The sequence below is a fragment of the Rhineura floridana genome, chromosome 18 (assembly GCF_030035675.1).
Source record: "Rhineura floridana isolate rRhiFlo1 chromosome 18, rRhiFlo1.hap2, whole genome shotgun sequence".
In the NCBI taxonomy this organism is placed as follows: Eukaryota; Metazoa; Chordata; class Lepidosauria; order Squamata; family Rhineuridae; genus Rhineura; species Rhineura floridana.
In genome coordinates this window covers 20,817,692-20,837,104 of record NC_084497.1, presented here as the reverse complement: position 1 = coordinate 20,837,104, position 19,413 = coordinate 20,817,692, and the positions used below count along the sequence as shown (strand labels likewise).

Here is a 19,413-nt window from a genome sequence, read left to right as displayed (position 1 = left end):
TCACCTTTTAGGTTTTATTGCTGCTACAATTAGCCATCTCCTCATTGTAAACAGGGTGCTGCCCTGGCCTCATGCTAAGATACAGAATGTAACAGAATATAATATTTATAATTTTTTAAAAATGCATTTTGGTATTTTTTTATGTCAAGAACAGAAAATTTGGAGAAGTGCAAATTCTGATGGATAATTGTGTTCTGAGGTGCAAAAACAGGTCATGTGGCTTTAAAATGCAGTCTCCCCCATTTTTTACACACACACACACACACACACACACACACACACACACACACACACACAGAGAGAGAGAGAGAGAGAGAGAGAGAGAGAGAGAGAGAGAGAGAGAGAGAGAGAGAGAGGAATGTTGCTCAGTGGTAGAGCATCTGCCCTACATGCAGAAGGTCCCAGGTTCAAATCCCCAGCATCTCCAAGTAAGGCTGGAAGAGAATCCTGCTGAAATCCTGGAGAGCTGCTGCCAGTCAGTGTAGACAGTACGGAGCTAGATGGACCAATGGTCTGACTCAGTAGCTTCCTATGTTCTTAGTGATGGCCTTCACATTGGACAGCTTTAAAAAGGGATTAGGCAGCTTCATGGAGGATGAGGCTGTCAGTGGCTACTAGTCATGGTGACATTGCCTCCAGGGTCAGAGAATGTATAGATGGACTGCCTTCAAGTCGATCCCGACTTATGGTGACCCTACAAATAGGGTTTTCATGGTAAGTGGTATTCAGAGGTGGTTTACCATTGCCTTCCTCTGAGGCTGAGAGGCAGTGACTGGCCCAAGGTCACCCAGTGAGCTTCGTGGCTGTGTGGGGATTCGAACCCTGGTCTCCAGGTCCTAGTCTAACACCTTAACTGCTATACCACACTGGCTGTCTAGAGAATGTATACATGCCTCTAAATACCAGTTGCTGAGGTTCACGATTGGAAGAGTGCTTCTGTCCTACTTGTGGGCTTTCCATTGGCATCTGTGAAAAGAGAATGCTGGACTAGGTGGCCCTTTGGGCTAGCTGGGCTCTCATGTTCTTACAGGTGGGCATATACAATGATCTAAGCTAGTGTTAATCATCACATATAGTGGTAGTGAATCCCATAAGAAGTATGCGAGTCCTGATCCTGCTGCTGGTCATCGGTTGATCCTGAGCACTAATTTTATATAGGAGAGCAACAACTTCTGTCCCCTAAAATAGGAAGGAACATGCTGTTGGACTCCAATTCCTATCAACCCAAGCCAGCATAGCCAGTGGTCAGGGCTGATGGGAGTTGTAGTCCAGCAACATCTGGAGGGTCACAGGTTCCCCATCCCTAGGCTAGTATCTGTCAGGACATATGGCCGGTCTACCATTTGCTTATCTTCTGATGACGGCTCATCTCTAGAGTGGAATGTCACTTTATAAAAAAGTAAAGGATACTTGTATAAAGGTGTATTCTTTTTCTAATAGGTATGAAAAAGAAAAGTAGTCGCACTCTCCCCCTGTCAAGTTTGGTACGTGTACTAGGAAGGAGACCTATAGTGGTTGTACCCCACTTTGCAAAAAAGTAATGAGTGGAGCTGTGACTCAGTTTAAGAACTGGAACATAGAAAGCTGCCTTAGGCTGCAATCCAGTGCACACTTACCATTGAACCCAATAGAACTTACTTCTGAGTAGACATATTTAGATTTCAGCCTTAGTCTGAGTGGTGTATTTGTCTACCTAGCCTCATATTGGCTACTCTGGCTACTCAGGTAGCAGGTCTTTCCCATCACCTGCCTCCTGAGATCCTTTTAACTGGCGATTCCAGAGATAGCACCTGCGACCTTTTGCACACCCACGGAGCTGTAGTTTGCCAATTGTCAGATGGCTCACTGTAGCTGCTTACTTATGCAAACAGCTTTAACACCTGATACGAGGTGTTGTGAGGCTGGAGGACACGTCTTGCTTGACCAAAACCTTTTGAGTCCCATATATTGTTTGAAGAGAGCCAGTGTGGTGTAGTGGTTAGAGTGTTGACCTAGGACCTGGGAGACCAGGGTTCAAATCCCCACAGAGCCATGAAGCTCGCTGGGTGACCTTGGGCCAGTCACTGCCTCTCAGCCTCCGAGGGAGGCAATGGTGATCCCCCTCTGAATATCGCTTACCATGAAAACCCTATTCATGTGGTTGTCATAAGTCGGAATCGACTAGAAGGCAGTCCATTTCCTTTTTTATATTGTTTGAATGCTGATGAAAACACATAAGCTTCATTACTATATCTTTTCAAATTGCACCTGCAATTAATGTGTTTTGTTTAAAGCATCCCTATCAGCTGAGATGTTGGAATTACACGAAGCTGCCTTGCATCATTCAACTTTTTTTTCCTTAGGTGCCTGATTTCTTTTTCAGAGATGGTTGGAGGTTGTATCTTCCAGACGTCCAGGCCTAAACAATCAGAAATACTGTATTTTGTTTGGTTTGGTGCCTTAGGCTGATTCCTTTTAAAAATTCATTTTCCCCCCCTAACAAGTCTCTGGAACACTTTGTTCAGCAGCCTCCTCCATTTTTCAGTGGTTTCGTCATCTGCACAGGCATTAAAGCAGCACTTCAGATGGCAGTGCATAAGCTGACTAAAGAAGGCTTGTTCAGAAGACTGGAGTATTGAAATGTTGTTCACCAGCGTGCCTAGTTAGTCAGACTACATCTTGCATACTGACGTCACAGAGAGGACTAAGTTGGGCAAGGGTGCACCCCATCTTACATTTGAGCTCACAATAAATTGGCCTGTTTTGTTTTTTTGAATGCACACAACAACACAAAACACCGGCCATTTTGTAGCTTTGCATGTTTTCTGTTCTGAGATTTCACAGTTTGGAGTCACGGTAGCTACATGAGAGAGAGAGAGAGAGAGAGAGAGAGAGAGAGAGAGAGAGAGAGAGAACATGGCACCTGAATAATATTTTGGAAAGGACTTCTTCCTTTCTATCACACCTGACTGGACTGCCTTCAAGTCGATCCCGACTCATGGCTACCCTATGAATAGGGATTTCATGGTAAGCGGTATTCAGAGATGGTTTACCATTGCCTCTCTCTGAGGCTAGTTCTCGCCTAGTAGGCAATGGACTGAGGACCTCACTGCCCTGGCTACACTGGAACATATTTCATATAGAAGTCAATTCTGAGTGGATACCTATTTGGACATCTGGAGGGCTTATATTAACATACGCTTTACTCCAGATGTACGCACTGATGGTTATTGTATCTGTAATACGAACGTATGGTGGTTTATTATCGTTATTATTAGTAGTATTTCATATATTTCTTTTTCTTTATTTTTTATTTTTGTACATTTAATATTTTATTTCATTCCATTACTTTTTTTCTTTCCTTCCATTGTTAAATTTGCAAATAAAAAATGTTTTAAAAACCTTTTAAAAAATTAAAAAGAAAAAGAAATCAACAGCTCCAATGGCAGTTGTCTTAGTGGAATTAGATATTAGCTTGAGCCAACTGAGGACAATGGAGGGAAGGACCAAAGCCCTGCTTTACATACAAAAAGATCCTGGTCCCCAGCATTTCTGGTAGGGCTGGGTATGTATAGAAACTAGCCTACTGCACATGAAATGGAAATGGGCTGCCTTCACGTCGATCCTGAATTATGGCGACCCTATGAACAGGGTTTTTATGGTAAGCAGTATTCAGAGAGGGTTTCCCATTGCCTCCCTCTGAGGCTAGTCCTCCCCAGCTGGCTAGGGCCTGCTCAGCTTGCCACAGCTGCACAAGCCAGCCCCTTCCTTGTCTGCAACTGCCAGCTGGAGGGCAACTGGGCTCCTTGGGACTATGCCGCTTGCCCACGGCTGCATGGGTGGCAAGGCAGGTAACCCCTGAGCCACTCACTGTGGGGTGATCTTTAGCTGGCCCTTTACACCCAGGAGACACAAGCGGGGATTTGAACTCACAGACTCTGGACTCCCAGTCTTGTTCTGGTGATACGAATCCCTTGAGTTGAATCAAAGTGTGGAGAACAGACCAGCTTGGCAGCTGTGGCACACAGTAAAACGGAGGTGGAGACCCTGTGGCCCTGTAGATGTTGAGGACTACAACTCCTGTAATTCCTAACGTTGGCCGTGCTGGCTGAGGCTGATGGGAATTGGAGTCCAACAACATCTGGAGGAATTCCCGTTCCCCATCCTTGCAGTAAGGAATCCCCATAAACTAAACAGCTTTGCATGAGTAACTGCTGGGATTCCTCATAATATTGGAGGCTGTGTGCAATCTTGTGACTCCTTAGCAAAATTACAGTGCGATGCAAGCTATTCTGATAGAAGTGGGATTTATTAGTGGAAATAAGGGTTGAAATCGTCCATCTGCATTCTCTGCCTGAGGATGTGCAAGGTTGTATCCTTGTGCTGTGAGAAGTTACAAAAGGCCACTTAAGTTGAGGATTCAAGAAGTACTTAACGTACCTTCTATGATATTACCAGAAGCTTTTTGTCCATTAATCCAAAGTGCTATTGGTTCTGTTTCAAGGCAGCTGAATCAATGATAACGAAGTACTGTAGAAAGCAAAGCTTGTATCGCAGCATGGCCATTCATGCCCTTTTGCTGTCTTCGTCTCATGGTTTGTAATATTGTAGCTTTTATGGAGGCTTTTTTGAAAGACACACCTGCAAGCTGATAGGCACTCTGTTGACACTGGCTTGACTCTGTTTAGGGGCTGTGGAAGCATGTGTGTTACATTCTTTATTTAACGTGGCATAAGGAATTGCAAGTTAGTTAGCTGACTTGGCTCCTATTGTTTGGTGGGTGGGGAAAAGGGTTTGTGTCCTAGCCAGAGCTTGGAAAAGTTACTTTTTTGAACTACAACTCCCATCAGCCCCAGCCAGCATGGCGCTGATGGGAGTTGTAATTCAAAAAAGTAACTTTTCCAAGCTCTATGAGGTATAACCGTGTCCAATTAGCTGTACTACTACCCAGTGGCCGCATACCTGAATAATAATGTGACACATCCAGTTTCTTTTATTTCACCATATGATCCAGCGCAACCTACTGTTTAGCAGAGGGATGCAGAACATTGTTAATGCAATCTGGGTTCAGCACTGTGAAAGTGGGTCATAGTGGGAAAGAAGGTGGTGATAAACAGTAGGGGTGGAGGAGAAATTTGACTCCGTTCACAAGGAAAGGTGAACCTTCATAATTTGCAGTTTCTGAAACAATGTGTGACCTGAAGTGCAGCCGTCCTTTGAAACGTGTGCTGCTCCAAATTTTGCAATGGAGTTCTCCAGCCTAGGAATGTGTACAAGAATGCACGGGCTAGGATAAAGCGAGCATGAAAATAGCATACAAAGACGCACTATATTAGGGAAAAGGCATTAAAAATATTAGGAGACATTCACTCCAAAATACTGATGAATTTTCAGGGAGACGTTCTTTTTAAAAAAAAAAAAAAATCACAGACTGATTCAGAAATGTGGGGAATTGAATTTAGGGTTGGAAAAATAAGAAATGGAAATCTACAGATTCTCCCATTCATTGGTAAAACTACTAAAACTCTTGTTTTTTGCCCCATATTCTGCATTTAAAATTGTAGTTTTAAAGAGTAAAAACTAGTCCTTCCAGGTGGAGGCACACGTTTGTTTCTATAATGCTATCTGATCTCACGAGTTGCATGGAGCTGGTGGAGGCAGAAGAAAAAGCCACTTTGCCTGTTTGGGTGGCTTTTGGATGATGTCCTGGGCGTAGTGGTGGCAAGTCTATTTGAACAAATGGGGCACTGCTCCACCAGCCTTCTGCTGCTCTTAGCCAACCCCCATACATTTGCCTTTTTACTTACAACCAGCCCAGGGCTGGCACTGCCTATCAGCTTCCACCTTCTTAGTTTCAGTGGTGCCCCTTGTAGAACTCAGCAGTTCTCCAATTCTCCAAAAGTGATCAACACAAATGAATTGGAGCTGTATTTAACAGTTTAGTTAATCCAGAGCCTTTATCTCTGGCTATGGCCATCATTCGTTTGGGCTCTACCTTGTTAGTGCATCACAATACCAGTGGTTTATATTAAACCATGGTTTAATTATGAATGTGCCCCCTGCTGTGTGGCTTCTCCCCCTGCTGTGGAGCTCAAACATGCCATGCTGTGGCTTGTCATGCTGTCTAAACATGAGCTGTGGTATCTTTGTTTCTTTCAAGCAAACCATGGATGGTAAGCCAGAAATAAATTGAGAATAAACGTTGTTTTATTTCTAGCTTACAAAAAAAATATGGTATGGATTCGGATGGCATGGTAAGCCATACATAAGCTTGTTTGAGCTGTTTTGGCACTGCTGGTGGGGGGGGAGAGAAAGGTTAGCAATTAAGCCATGGTTTAATAAAACCATGGTTGATTATTATTGAGAGAATGCAGCCACTGATAGAAAAAAGATTGTCCACCCCTGCCCTAAACTAAATCTCTCTCTGGGAGAATCCTTACTTTAGGTGGTGCTAAATGTAGGGGAAGGACCATAGCTCAGTGGTAGAGCACCTGCTTTGCATACAGAAGGTCCCAGGTTCAATTGTCGCCATCTCTAGGTAGGACTGGGAATATCCCCTGCCTGAAACCCTGGAGAGTTGCTGCAAGTCAGTGTAGACGATACTGAACCAGATGGACCAGTGATGGGATTCTGTATAAGGCAGCTTCCTGTGTTCCTAGTAAACAGTATTCTCAACTGCCTCCTGATAGCAGTCTGCACTTAACAGAGTCTTAGTAAATCTGTGGTCAGTGTAAGCTGAACTAAAGGCAGCATCTCAGAAGAAAGAGCTGTAGACGCTTTTCTCAAAAGAACAGGATGTTGAATTCATCAAAATAATATTGACGGCACTCTGCATTCTTTGAAACATGGTACTGTTATGAAAACTGTTATTTTGGATACCCGGTTGTAATTTTGGTATACTTTCTAGACATTTTAGATGCTTTTGTATAAATAGCTATGAATAGCCTTCAATTGGACGTCCTTTTGGCGTGTTCTGCCTCAAACAGCCCTCAAATGATGTATTTTTCGAATAAGAACCAACAGTACAGACTAGAAAAGGATGGCTATCTCAGGAAATAGTATGAGTTAATCCAAAGGAGAGGGCACAAAATGGTATCTTCAGTTCTTCTTCTCAGCTGAGTCAGGCTTAGCAGTTCTCAAAAAGCACCTGCAGAAGCGCCATCATTTGCCCACAGCTGTTTCTCCCTCTCCCAGCTAAAATGCGTTTTTGCTGTGGCTGTTTGCAAGTAGAACTCTGCAGTTTGGGTTGTCTGCTGCTGTAGTGAGCAGCTGCTGAGGACAGAAATGTTTAGAGCAGAAACCTGCATGGATATTGGAGGCCTTCCCTCGGTCTTCTCCAGAGGGAGAGGGGAGAACTGGTTTTTGCATGACTTGGAAGGCAGAACTATCTCTGTGTGTGTGTGTGTTTACTCTGTGAACTGAGAAAATTCCTGGGGGTATGTAGGGTTCTTAAAGCTTCTCACATGTACCAGTGAAATGAACAAATGGCACAGAGAGCAGCCGTCCTTCTACGCCTTCTGAGTCAGGAGTGATATCAATGATGCAGGCTCCATTTTTTTCCTCCTCGAAGGGGGGGGGGGCTGGTAACAATGTATTTTTTCCTCCTGAAGCTATTACTTGACAGCAACTAGTAAGTAGGAGGGTAATGTGGATATGTTCGGTCCCTGTGAAGCCAAAAAATGTGCAATTTGTCTGTATGGGGATATCCAGTGAGCTAAGCTATTCACGTAGCAACCATCAAGAATATATCTGGAATACATTTTAAAATCACTGACTCTCTCTCTTTCTCTCTCTCCCTCCTGTCTAAAGAAGATAACTCCAGGAGAGGAAACCGCTGGAAGTCCTTCACTCACAATTTCTGGAGTACAAGCAAGAAGCCATCAAAATGTCAGGCGCGTCAGTCAAGGTGGCTGTCCGAGTTCGACCTTTTAATTCCCGAGAGACCAGCAAAGACTCCAAATGCATCATCCAAATGCAAGGCAACTCAACCAGTAAGTTGGGTGCAATTTTCTAATGGACTGGCCTTTCCTCACTGAGACTCAGTAAATTGGTTACTGTCTGGGTGATGTCATTGACAAATGGTTCATTCAAGGAACTCCTTTCTTTTTGCAGAAGTCTTGTGACCTTTTTTTCTTTCGACTTCAAGGCATTATATCTTGCCCATCTGCATTTTTGCTGATTGATAGTCCTTGTCTTGCTGGAGATGAGTCAAAAGTAGGAACGTGATTTAGAGACTTCCTTTTGGTTGCCAGTGTTGCATGGTCATTTGTGTATAGGTTTCTCTTTGGAAATGTGGCAGGGTGGTTGTCAATTCTATTATTATTATTTTTAATATATATATATATATATATATATAATGGGTGTGCGTGCGTGCGTGTGTGTGTACTTGCTCTTGAGAAGAGGATTGACTGACTTGTGTTGATCCCTTTTTTGGCCAGGATGATTCTATCATTAAAGGTGACCTAGTGTTGTTGCAGTTTTGGAGTCTGGCAGTGTGAACCCCAGCCTATTCGCCACATCTGGTTCTGAAGCTGGGTCTGCTAATGCCATCATAGACATTATTGTCTCAGCAGTTGTCTTTAAGGATCAGAGTTTAAAAGAAAAAGCCACAAGCATCGAGGTTGCAGCCTCTTCAGTAAAGAAAGGCTTCCATTGCTTTTTTCTGTTGAACTGATTTTTTTGCTGGGAATGTACTGATCTGTAGCCTTTTGGGGAACATCTCCAGACAGACAAAAGCAAATTGAAATAGCAGGTGGTCAGACTTAAGTCTCTTGGACCATTTAATAACTGTGAGAAAGTAGCTTTAAGGATACCCTGTAGCCTTTGTGATCTAGAGGTGAACTTTTCCACCATGCTGTTAGGTTGGAATTAGTCCAGGAACGTACAGAAAAGTGGATCTTCTGAAAAGGAACAAGTGGAAAGGAAGATGAAAGGGGTTGCTTTTCAGATGGTATTATTGGGGGACCATTTTCACACATTTTCCAGGCTCTTGTCCCCCCCCCCCCGAAGAAAGTGTCACTGAGACGAATGAAAGTGAGGATATAGAAATATACAGTTCTTTTAAAGGAGGCCATAACCTCTAATACTGGCACATGTTTTTTATCATGTGAATGTTACCAGAATAGCTCCTATCCAGCCTGTTCTGTGTATGTGTGTCGTATCATATCTAGCCAGTGTGGTGTAGTGGTTAGAGCAAAGATGGGGAACTTTTTTCAACCTGAGGGCCACATTCCCTTGTGGGCAGCTTTCTGGGGGCCACATGCCTGTGGTGGGCTGGGCTTGAATCTCCTTGGACTTCTGCAATTGCTACATATACACAGTCAGGAAGAACCTGTTTGCTTGAAGAGATGTAAATGACTACACAGCTGGACAAGATGCAAAAGTATATATAACTGGTATTGACTATTGAGCTTGTATAGTTTTATTTGATTATCAAAAATACAAACGCCCTAGTGAAAGTCAGTTGGCATTGGAGTGGTGTAGATTTTCTCTTTGCTGGGTACATGTGTGCCATATAGAATTGTAATTTTGACTGAATCTGCATATGGCTTTGAACTGGTCTGCATGTAGCATGGCTTGTTTAACAATCTATGTGTTAACTATGAGTTGTTCCATAGACAATCTAACAAATCATGGTTTGTTTCTCCAACTTTTGGGTTGTTCTCCAGCTGTTCTTGCCTTTGTAGTTTGGTGAACATCTGTGGTTGAGTCGTCAACCAAACCATGATTAAGTTTGCTGGGTTCACAATCACATGCACACCAAGCTGTAGCTTTGTCAAACAAAGTTTTGTAAGCCAACCTCAAACCATTGTTTCAGAATTTGTTGGCAGTAAATAAACTATAGTTAAGCTGCTGGTTTAATAAACCATGGTTTAGTGTTATGTGTGAACCAGGCTTGCTAGAAAGAAATACACATTTTAACAAAAAATATTTCCTTTAGTTCAGAGACGTGTGTGAGACAACATGCTATATAAAACCTAGAAATAACACAATACTGAGAATCCCTTGAAAACATTGTTTTGCCGTTTCCTGTTCAATGATAAATAGATAATGGGGCAACTTGGTCAGCCCATCTTGTAAGGGCAGCTCAGCAATTACTTGGCAGGTTATGTGTTATTCCTACGCATTGCTAAAGACAAATAGCAATTTAGAACTGGCTGTTGACCAGGAAAGGAAGTTGCCTCCTCTGGCAAATATGCTTGGATTTAAATAATTAGAAATTTCAAGACCATGATTTTTCCTTTGTCCTGTTCGAAAGAGGGTGGTTCTGATAGAATTGTACAAGCCATCCTTAGTATTTTATGGAAAGCAGTTTTTAGAAAATATCTGGCCTCTGATATAATTCCCCCTGTTTAAACTCACAGGAGACGTTAGGATTCATAATCTTTCAGTACAAGTGACTCTGTGGTGCATTTGCACATCGTGTTTAAGCCATGGTTAATGGTTTACCATGAATGCCAAGATTGTTTCCACTTTGCTCCTCTTCACTAGCAAGCAGGAGCAGCAAGCCACAATCATTGGCTTAGCACTAACTGTGGATCATGGGTTGCATCCAACTGAGTCCTACTCAGAGTAGACAGATTGAGATTAATGGACATGATTCACTTAGGTCCATTAATTTCAAGATGTCTGCTCTCAGTAGGACTCAGTTGATACAACTTCATGGTTTGGTTTGTTCCAAATAAATGATGTTCTGATGCTGAGCAGCAAACATTTGCTGTTTGCTGAGAACAAACATTTGTTTCACATCATGGTTTGTTGGGAAAGAAACAAACCATGATCCCCAGTTTGGACAGGGATTGTGGCTTGTTCTGTCTGCTTGGTAGTGGAAAGAAGGGATATTTACAGTAAACTGTTTACCATAGCTTAACCACAGTGTGCAAATACAGATTTTATCTCCTTTATCTTTTCTGTCTGTATGTGTATAAAATAGTGAACAATGAAATTCCGCAGTCCGGCTGAAATAACACGTATGGACTGCGTTCAGGGGCTGGAATTTTGGCAACAAGCCTAGGCTGCTTGCAGAGTGGTCAGACCTGATTACAGATGTTACACATTGGAAAGTTGCTGCCTTGGAGAATATGGAAATAAGAAGTGTGGTAGGTTTTTGTGGTGGTGGTGGTGAGATAGGAAAAAGATGGCAGTGGGGCTTGCATGACTGCCTCTGGAGTTGAGGGCTTGCAGCTTTATACAGACCAAGCTAAGTTATTTTAGAGCACTTTGCAGACTTCTGAATGACCTCAAATCTCCAGGAGCTCTTTATGGCTAAAAGGGAGAATGGAACTTCAACTGGCTGCCTGAAGGCAGTTCTTACAGGTGGGCGGTTATTTGCCATCCTGCCATGATGGGCATTCTTCAGTTTACCAAACTTTATATATTGCTGATTTTGTCTTGAGGAGGGCTGGTACAGCACAATTCTTCATGGCAGCCATTGCCAACCTGGCCCTGTCCAGATGTTCTGGAATACAATTCCCATCTGCTTCAGCCAGCATGGCCATCAAGGAGAGTTGGGCTCACTTGCCTTCCCTCTCTTCTTTTCTTGTTTGAATCAGACTATAATTGCTCCCCCTTCTTTGTCTCATCTGTCACCCTATAGCTTTATCCTGGTTTGGAGAATTGAGCACTAACCATGGTTTGAGGGTTCTGATGAAAAGGATTCGCAGGGTGATTACAAACCCACAGTTTCCTGGTTCAGATGGAAACTGCAAATGATGGTTTGCTCCATGCCAGGAAAGAAGGGAGGGGAGGAGCCCCGTACAAGGGACAAGGAGCTGCACATCCCCAGCACTCTTCTAGGCCCATTCTCGTAGTGCCAAACTATGGATCAAGTGATGCATGTGAAGAAGCCCTCTGTAGTGAGGTGTGAGCCTTTGTGCCTTTTTCTCCACATAGGAAGTGTTGGTGAATTGGACATGAGGAAAGCTGGATACCGTGCATAGATGCATGAACTGCATGTCATTTCTGTCTACAGTAACCTTGCCAATGTCAAACACTCATTCCTTGCTTCCTTCCTCTCATGCTACTAGAGCAACCTTCTGCCATCTGGTTCTCGTCAGATGTTGCTGGACTACAGCTCCCATCATCCTTGGCCATTGGCTGAGGCTCATGGGAAGTGTAGGCCAACAGTATCTGGTGGAAGGCTGGGCTGTTGTACAGGGTGTTAGTAATGGAACTGAATGCTGGCAGAAGCCAAACTGTAGTGGGATCCCTGTGGAAGGAGCATGCTTTACGCTGGATATAATCACACTGAGACTCTGGGTTTTGGAAACAAGAAAGCTTGCGTTTATTGTAGGAAAATCCATACTGGATAGGAGATCCGTCCTTCTGGCTAACTAAGGTGGAGATGCAACAAGGCATGCTTGCTCTTTGATCCCTGTAGGGGAGAGAGAAAGAGAGACAAAGGGAAAAGATGTCTCCTTTCCCAAGATGTGGTGAAGAAGAAGAGAAGGGGTAGCAGGAGATAAGGTCAGCAACCCTAAGAGCATCAGTCTAGCACCTGAAGAAAGGTCAGCGCTGAAGGTTAGGTCAGGAAGACAGTCGAGGAAGCACGGAGGTTCCCCTCCTTCCGTATCCCATGCAAAACCAGCAGCGAGCTGAGTTGCATCTCAACACTATTATGTTTCCTTCATTTAAAAAGGCAGATGATTAGCTGTTCTTGTGATTGTTACCAGAATAGGGCTTATTGCACCATTTTCAGCAAGCCTCTGTCTACCATGGAGAGGATCTCTTCCTCTTTGGAAAGCAGATCAGCAGTGAACTCTATGCTATCCTTGCGTGGCATTAATTCCAGTGCCATTCTAGTGAATCAGCTTCTGACTGTTCAGTAATGCACAAAAACAACCCCAGCTGATTGGAAGGGAGTGTGCTTCAGTCTTATGACAGCTGCTGGAAAAACTGCAATAGTCTCCCACACCCGAGCTATGGCTTTTGTTTTCCCAGCCAGTGCCTGGAATTGGTTTCAGTGTTTGGGGATCCTTTTTTTTTAGATTAATCTTTTTTGATTTTCACTTTGCTTCATATAGCCAGACAGATACCAGAAAGGCAGAAATCTGTGTTTAAAAAAACAGAGAAAACAACTTCCTTTACAAAAAGAGCCGCTCTGTAATCTAGAAAAGGAAATGGCAGTCGATACAGCTCAGAGAGGCAAAACGGTAGCAGTATTTAGGGATCCTTTTAGGTTTGTTTTGCTGGGACTTTTGCTATGTAAGACCCCACGGTTGAAGCCTTTCCCCTCCTCCTCTCCTAGTAACAGCAAAAATGCGTCCTCAGAACACGGAGTGAGATTCTCTCCTACAAAGCAGGGCGATACGTCAAACCTTCGACTCTGACTCCTTCATAAATGACAAATATATATTATTTATTTATTTATTATTTGATTTATATCCCGCCCTTCCTCCCAGGGCGGCAAACAGAAACGCTAAAAACACTTTAAGACAACATAAAAAGACCTTAAAATACATTAAAACAAAAAATTTAAATTATTAATTTTATTTTGAAGTCGGAGTCGGTACATTTCTACTGACTCCAACTCCACCCAAAATTGCTTCCGACTCCACAGCCCTGCTACAAAGGTCACCCGTCAAGCTTTCAGTTTGCATGCTATCCTTGTCTTTTTGCAGTCGGACTTGCATTTCTAACACGCATTCATCACAGAAGGTCTGGGTGATGGGGGCTCTTCATTACAATTAACAGCATTATTTCAGACAGCGCTGGAAGCTGCAGGCTAATAAAGTATCTGGGACCTTTATGTTGCAGTTCACAAATCCCCTGGATCTAGAAATTTAGCTGACTATATATATTCCCCCAGAGGAATGGCTCATTCTCATTTTCTCTATTTAACTGCCATATTTTTGTGTACTACAAAAGTGCAACAGAAATGGTGGTATCTTCATCCTAGTGTTCAAAGGGCATTGGTTCATTTTCTGAGGAGTTTATGTAATTACCTGATGCTGTAATTGCTGGTAAACTCACATGCCATCGCTTCAGTCTCTAGCTCTTTGTTGATAGACTGACATTTGAAACTGGTTTCACTATATTTTACGCAGGATCTACCCTGCTTCCTGGGGAGTCACGAGTAATTTGAGTTCCATTGCTTTCAATGGGTCTACTCTAAGCATAATTAAGTCTGGATCCTGCCTAGCAGATAGAATTCTGTCATGACTACAGTGTATAAAACACTGCTTTGCTCAGGAGTAAGTCCTACAGCACAGTGGCGACTGGTGGCTCCGATGTCAAGGGCAGTGGGATCCTCTCCAGATTTTAGTCTGGACTTTCAAGGAGCTGTTGTGGTGCTTTCTTGTCTTTTTTTTTTTAACCTGATGGTAATGCTGTCCCAGTTCTATGGTTGGTTTTCTGCTTTTGTTGTGGAAGTCTTCAGCCAGTTCTTGCGCAGTTGGGACTTGATGTGGACAAATAATTTAAAGCTGCAAACTGGATAGATATCTTGAAATCCCATTTTTAACCAAGAATTAAACTAATTTCATTTTTAAAAACAAATTGATCTTTAAAAAAAAAATGTGGTGCTGAAAATACATATATTCATCTCCCTCTCTGTAAAGTGATTTTTAAAAAAAGTAACAGTAGCCTTTCCCCATTTCTTGTGCTCCCTTTGAGGTTACTGGATCATCTTTATGACTTAAGCAATGGGATTGTGGTGATCCAAACCCCTTTTTCTCTTTGCTTAGAGCAGTGGAATGACCCCATCTGTCAGGAGTGATAGCTGCAGATGCAGATTGCATTTAGGAAGCTGGGAAGGCTCCAGAGCTGGGGCTCTGGAAAAGACGACTACAGAGGAGAGTATTTTCTGTTGTTGTGGCTTGGAATGCCTGCTCTCTCTCTCTCTCTCTCTCTCTGTCTCTCTCTCTGTCTGTCTGTCTGTCTGTCTCTCTCTCTCTCTCTCTCTCTCTCTCTCTCTCTCTCTCTCTCTCTCTGGTCGAGTTATTTATTTAAGAGGACCATTGGCCAGTGGCAGAAGGCCTGCTTTGCAAGCAAAATCGAAATGGGCTGCCTTCAAGTCGATCCCGACTTATGGCGACCCTATGAACAGGGTGTTCATGGTAAGCAGTATTCAGAGAGGTTTCCCATTGCCTCCCTCTGAGGCTAGTCCTCCCCAGCTGGCTAGGGCCTGCTCAGCTTGCCACAGCTGCACAAGCCAGCCCCTTCCTTGTCCGCAACTGCCAGCTGGGGGGCAACTGGGCTCCTTGGGACTCTGCAGCTTGCCCACGGCTGCACAGGTGGCAGGGGACGTGACCCCTGAGCCACTCCCTGTGGGGGTGATCTTTAGCTGGCCCTTGACACCCAGGAGACATGAGCAGGGATTTGAACTCACAGACCCTGGACTCCCAGATGGGCTCTCCTCCCCGCTGTGCTATACCAGCTGTTGCTTTGCAAGCAGAAGATCCCATTTTTAATCCCTAGTGTCTTCAGTTAAAAGGACCAGCAAGTGGTGAGAAGCCTTGGAGAACTCTCACCAGGCAGAGTAGACTAGCTTGCCTCTGCTTGGCGCCTTCCCTACCCCATTCCCAAATATTTTGGGCTGCAACTCACATCTTATTATTTATGTATTTATTTATTTATTTGATTTATATCTCTCCCTTCCTCCCGGCAGGAGCCCAGGGTGGCAAACAAAAGCACTAAAAACTTTAAAACATCACAAAAACAAACTTTAAAACACATCTTTAAAAACGTTTCTTAAAAAAGCTTTCAAAACATTGTCTAAGATTAAAAACATTTAAAAAAAGAAGGTTTAAGAACATATTAAAAAGCAATTCCAACCTTCTCTCATTTTGACATCTGGCCATGCTGTCTGAGGCTTCTGGGAGTTGGGGTCCAGAACAGCTGGAGAGCAATAGGTTGGGGGGTACCAGAGAGTACGCAACACCAGGCTGCAGGAAAAAAATAGACTGACCTGGCACAATGCAACTTCCTGTGTTTCTCCCAATGTTCAAAGTGGTTTACACTGTTAAAAGAACAAATCCTGAAACACCGGCAATAAATTAACCCCACTAAAGCAAAAAGGAGATCTGGAGGCTCCACCTAGTGCAAAATGCTGTGGCTAGACTCTTGATGGGGTCAAACTATTGCCGGCACATAACTCCCATGCTCAAAAGCTTGCACTGGCTGCCCGTATGTTACCGGGCCAGGTTCAAGATTCTTGCATTCGTTTTTAAGGCCCTTAACTACTTGGGTCCAGGATATTTCAATGACTGCTTGGTCCCTTATACCCCTGCGTAATAACTGATGTCTTTGGGTGAGTCACTGTTAGCGGTTCCCCATGGCTCGGACGCACAGCTCATATCCACCAGGAGCTGTGTGTTCAGTATTCTGGGCCCAATTTTATGGAACTGCCTCTTGAGCTTGCAATTAGACAGGCCCTCTCCCGCTCCCTGGTGAACTTCCCTGGCCTACTGAAGACTTTTTTATTCCTGCAGGCAATGGGCCGGAGCTCAGTGGTAGAGTCCCAAGTTCAGTCCCCTGCATCTCCATGTAGGGCTTGGAATTTCCTCTGTCTGAAATCCTGGAGAGCTGCTGCCAGTCAGTGTAGGCAGTACTGAGCTAGATGGACTAGCATATCTGATGCTATAAGGCAGCTTCCTAGGTTCTTATTGCCACATCAGACACTTGCCTCACTAGAACAGCCCTTGCTTCTCCCTGACTGGCAACACAAAAGCCAACAACCGCAAGACATTTTTCAGTATAGCTTAGGGGAGAGGTCTCCAAAACAGCAGGGGGAGGTTTTGGATGGCAGCGTCTACTTGCTCCTGCTAGCCCTGTGGGGCCAGGCAGGAGGAAGACATCAAAGTCTTAATTTAGCTTTGTTCAAGCCAGCAGTCCCACAAGCACATCAAATATCAACATTTCACGTCTCCTCTTAGATGGAGTGAGTAGCTGGACAGCCAGGGGACCTTTAGAGGAAGCGGGGAAGGGTCATTCAGATCAACAATCCTCCGCTTCTAGCCTTCGTTTCTGACTTGCCGATTTCACCAGCGTACTTCTTGACACGGGGAGGAAGCAAGCAATCTTCCTGCAAAATGCAGGAGGCTCCCCTCCTGGCTTCTCTAGTTTCTGCTGACTCTTTTGGCTTCATAGTTGGCTTCTGTAACCCAAGGCTTCTTTTAAAAACTTAACATGAATGGAAAGCTAGAAAGACCCTTGATAACTGGACACTGTTGATGGCTCTGTTTGAGTGGTGTGGTGCCATTTTCTTCTTGGCGTGCGAAGGCAGGTCGAGTTTGTGTTCACTGCACATGCTCCCCCTCTCTCCTCCCCCAAGCAACTTGGAAGTATTCAGGAAATGTTCCAAAATAAGAAAATACCTTGGTTATTCCATGTCCATTTAAGTAAGAGCTATTTATTCAGGCTAACAAGCTGGAGGCGTGTGTGTGCATGCATGTGCGTCTTTGCTTGTGAGCCTCTACAGCAGTAGTTCTCAAACGTCTTTTCCCCCATGGACTGCTTGAAAATTGCTGAGGGTCTTGGTGGACCGCTTAATGGCTTTTTTGCCTCCTGTAGTGATTGCAATGTGCTGTGCTAGATGCTGTTTGATTTTTTTTTAATTGTGTCCTTGTTGCCGCTTTTATTACTTATATTATATTACATTATATTTTATTTTATTACAATTTCCATTCCATAGAATTCAAATTGTGAAACGATAAAATACAAAAAGGAGAAGTAAAAGAAGCAGTAGAAATACAGTTAAACATCAATATGAATATTTAAGGTGGACGTGCTGTGGACCACCAGAATGAAGCTTGTGGACCAGTGGTGGTCCACGGACCACGGTTTGAGAACCCGTACCATTAGCAGAACGCTCCAAGTGTAGCACAGTATCTAAAGTAGGGGAGTCCCTCTTTAGAGGCCTTCAGAATGTGCATTAGGAAAGACAAGGATGGGGATTTACAACGGTAGCATCTGGTGGCACAACATGGGTGCGTTAGGAAGGGGTTTGCTGAAGGAGTGTGAAGGAGTGAACCACAGCCTTTTCTTGATGGATAGAAGTCTCCCAGCTCAGTGGTGGGGCACATGCTTTGCACGCAGAAGGTTTCGGGTTCAATCCCTGCCACTCCAGGTAGGGTTGGGGAAGACTTTTTGTCCGAAACCCCGGAGAGCCGCTGCCTGTCAGTGGATAGACAGTACTGAGCAAAATGGACCAATGGTCTGACTCATGCTAAGGCAGATAATACTGAGCTAGATGGATCAACGGTCTGACTCAGGATAAGGCAGCTTCCTACTTTCTTATGAAGAAGAGGAAGATGGGTAGGTAAATAGTAGGGTTGTCACCTGATTCAAAAAATCTTAGTTGATTACTCATATACACATTTAAACAAAAATGATAGTTCCATAGCAAAAGTGCAGTTTCTTTGTAGATGATGCTTCCATGTGAGGAGGCAAAGGTGGCACCTGCTGTGTGCAGCTTTGAGATGTAATTTTTTAGGGGTTTCAAAAAATAAATCTGCTACCTGCTTCATTGAGACACTTGCCAGTTACTAAAAAGCAATAAAATGGATGCTTCTAAACAATTAATTGATTCACCGTTGCATCACTGGTTCATATTGATGGGAAGGGCCAGGTAAACCAGACTGAATTGTTAACCTTCCCGCTTGCCTGTTTCCTGCATGGGTTTGGCAAGTGATGTTTCATGCATTGTCTGAAAGGTAAGCTTGTGTGTATCTGCCTCTCTACTGAACGTGATTTTCTCCATGAACATGGTTTTCTCCATTTCTGGCATGCATGCATGCATGCATTCTCTCTCTCTCTCTCTCTCTCTCTCTCTCTCTCTCTCCCCCTCCCTCCCTCCCTCCCTCCCAGTTATCTGGGAAGCACTAGCTGCAGCATGTATCAGATGTTTGTTAAAACATATCTGAGCATTCCCCAACTGTTAATTGCTAGGTCGTATTGCTCAGTATTTTGGATATAGCTGGTGATGCTGGAGCATCTGCTTTGCATGCAGAAGGTTGTGAGGCATCCTTCCCTGGCTCTCCCTGTCAGGTTCCTACCTGCGCGTGGCTACTGCCTGTCACTAATCACCACCAGGGACTCCACCAGTCCGGACTGCTCTCTCTTATGGTTTCTCTCCCCGCTCTAGCATAGATCTCAACAGATCCCCCTGCTAGGCAACCACCAGTCACGTCCTAATACTAGTATTCCCAGAGACTCTGAATACTGGTATTGTTATTCTCTTCACCGCTGCCACCATTTGTTACAGTTCCCCTTCAGCCTTGGTCATTACCTTACCCTCCCTTCTGGTCTGTGAAACCCCAGCCAAGGATCAGGCCTTTGGTAAACCAAATTAAGTATTTATTACAGATAACAAAGCTAACAAGATTAACAAGATTTCTTCTTAAGGCACATAAGCATATGGTTTTACTCAATGCTGATCCGAACTCCACCTCCCTCCTGGCAAACAACTCTCTAAACCCCACCAAGCAACCCACT

The 19,413-nt window shown here is 43.9% G+C and overlaps 1 protein-coding gene across 7 annotated transcripts in view; it reads left to right on the top strand.

Annotated features, from left to right (window-relative positions):
- The window catches only part of KIF1B (kinesin family member 1B), a 139,689-nt gene that overhangs the window by 6,025 nt on the left and 114,251 nt on the right, over positions 1–19,413 (top strand). For 6 of the 7 annotated variants that reach the window (XM_061600568.1, XM_061600567.1, XM_061600569.1 and 3 more), the window contains exon 2: positions 7,789–7,970. In XM_061600568.1, coding sequence (XP_061456552.1) covers positions 7,865–7,970 — 106 coding nt within the window. In that variant the 5' untranslated portion in view covers positions 7,789–7,864. The remainder of the gene's footprint in view (positions 1–7,788; positions 7,971–19,413) is intronic. The other variant, XM_061600566.1, reaches the window with a different exon arrangement.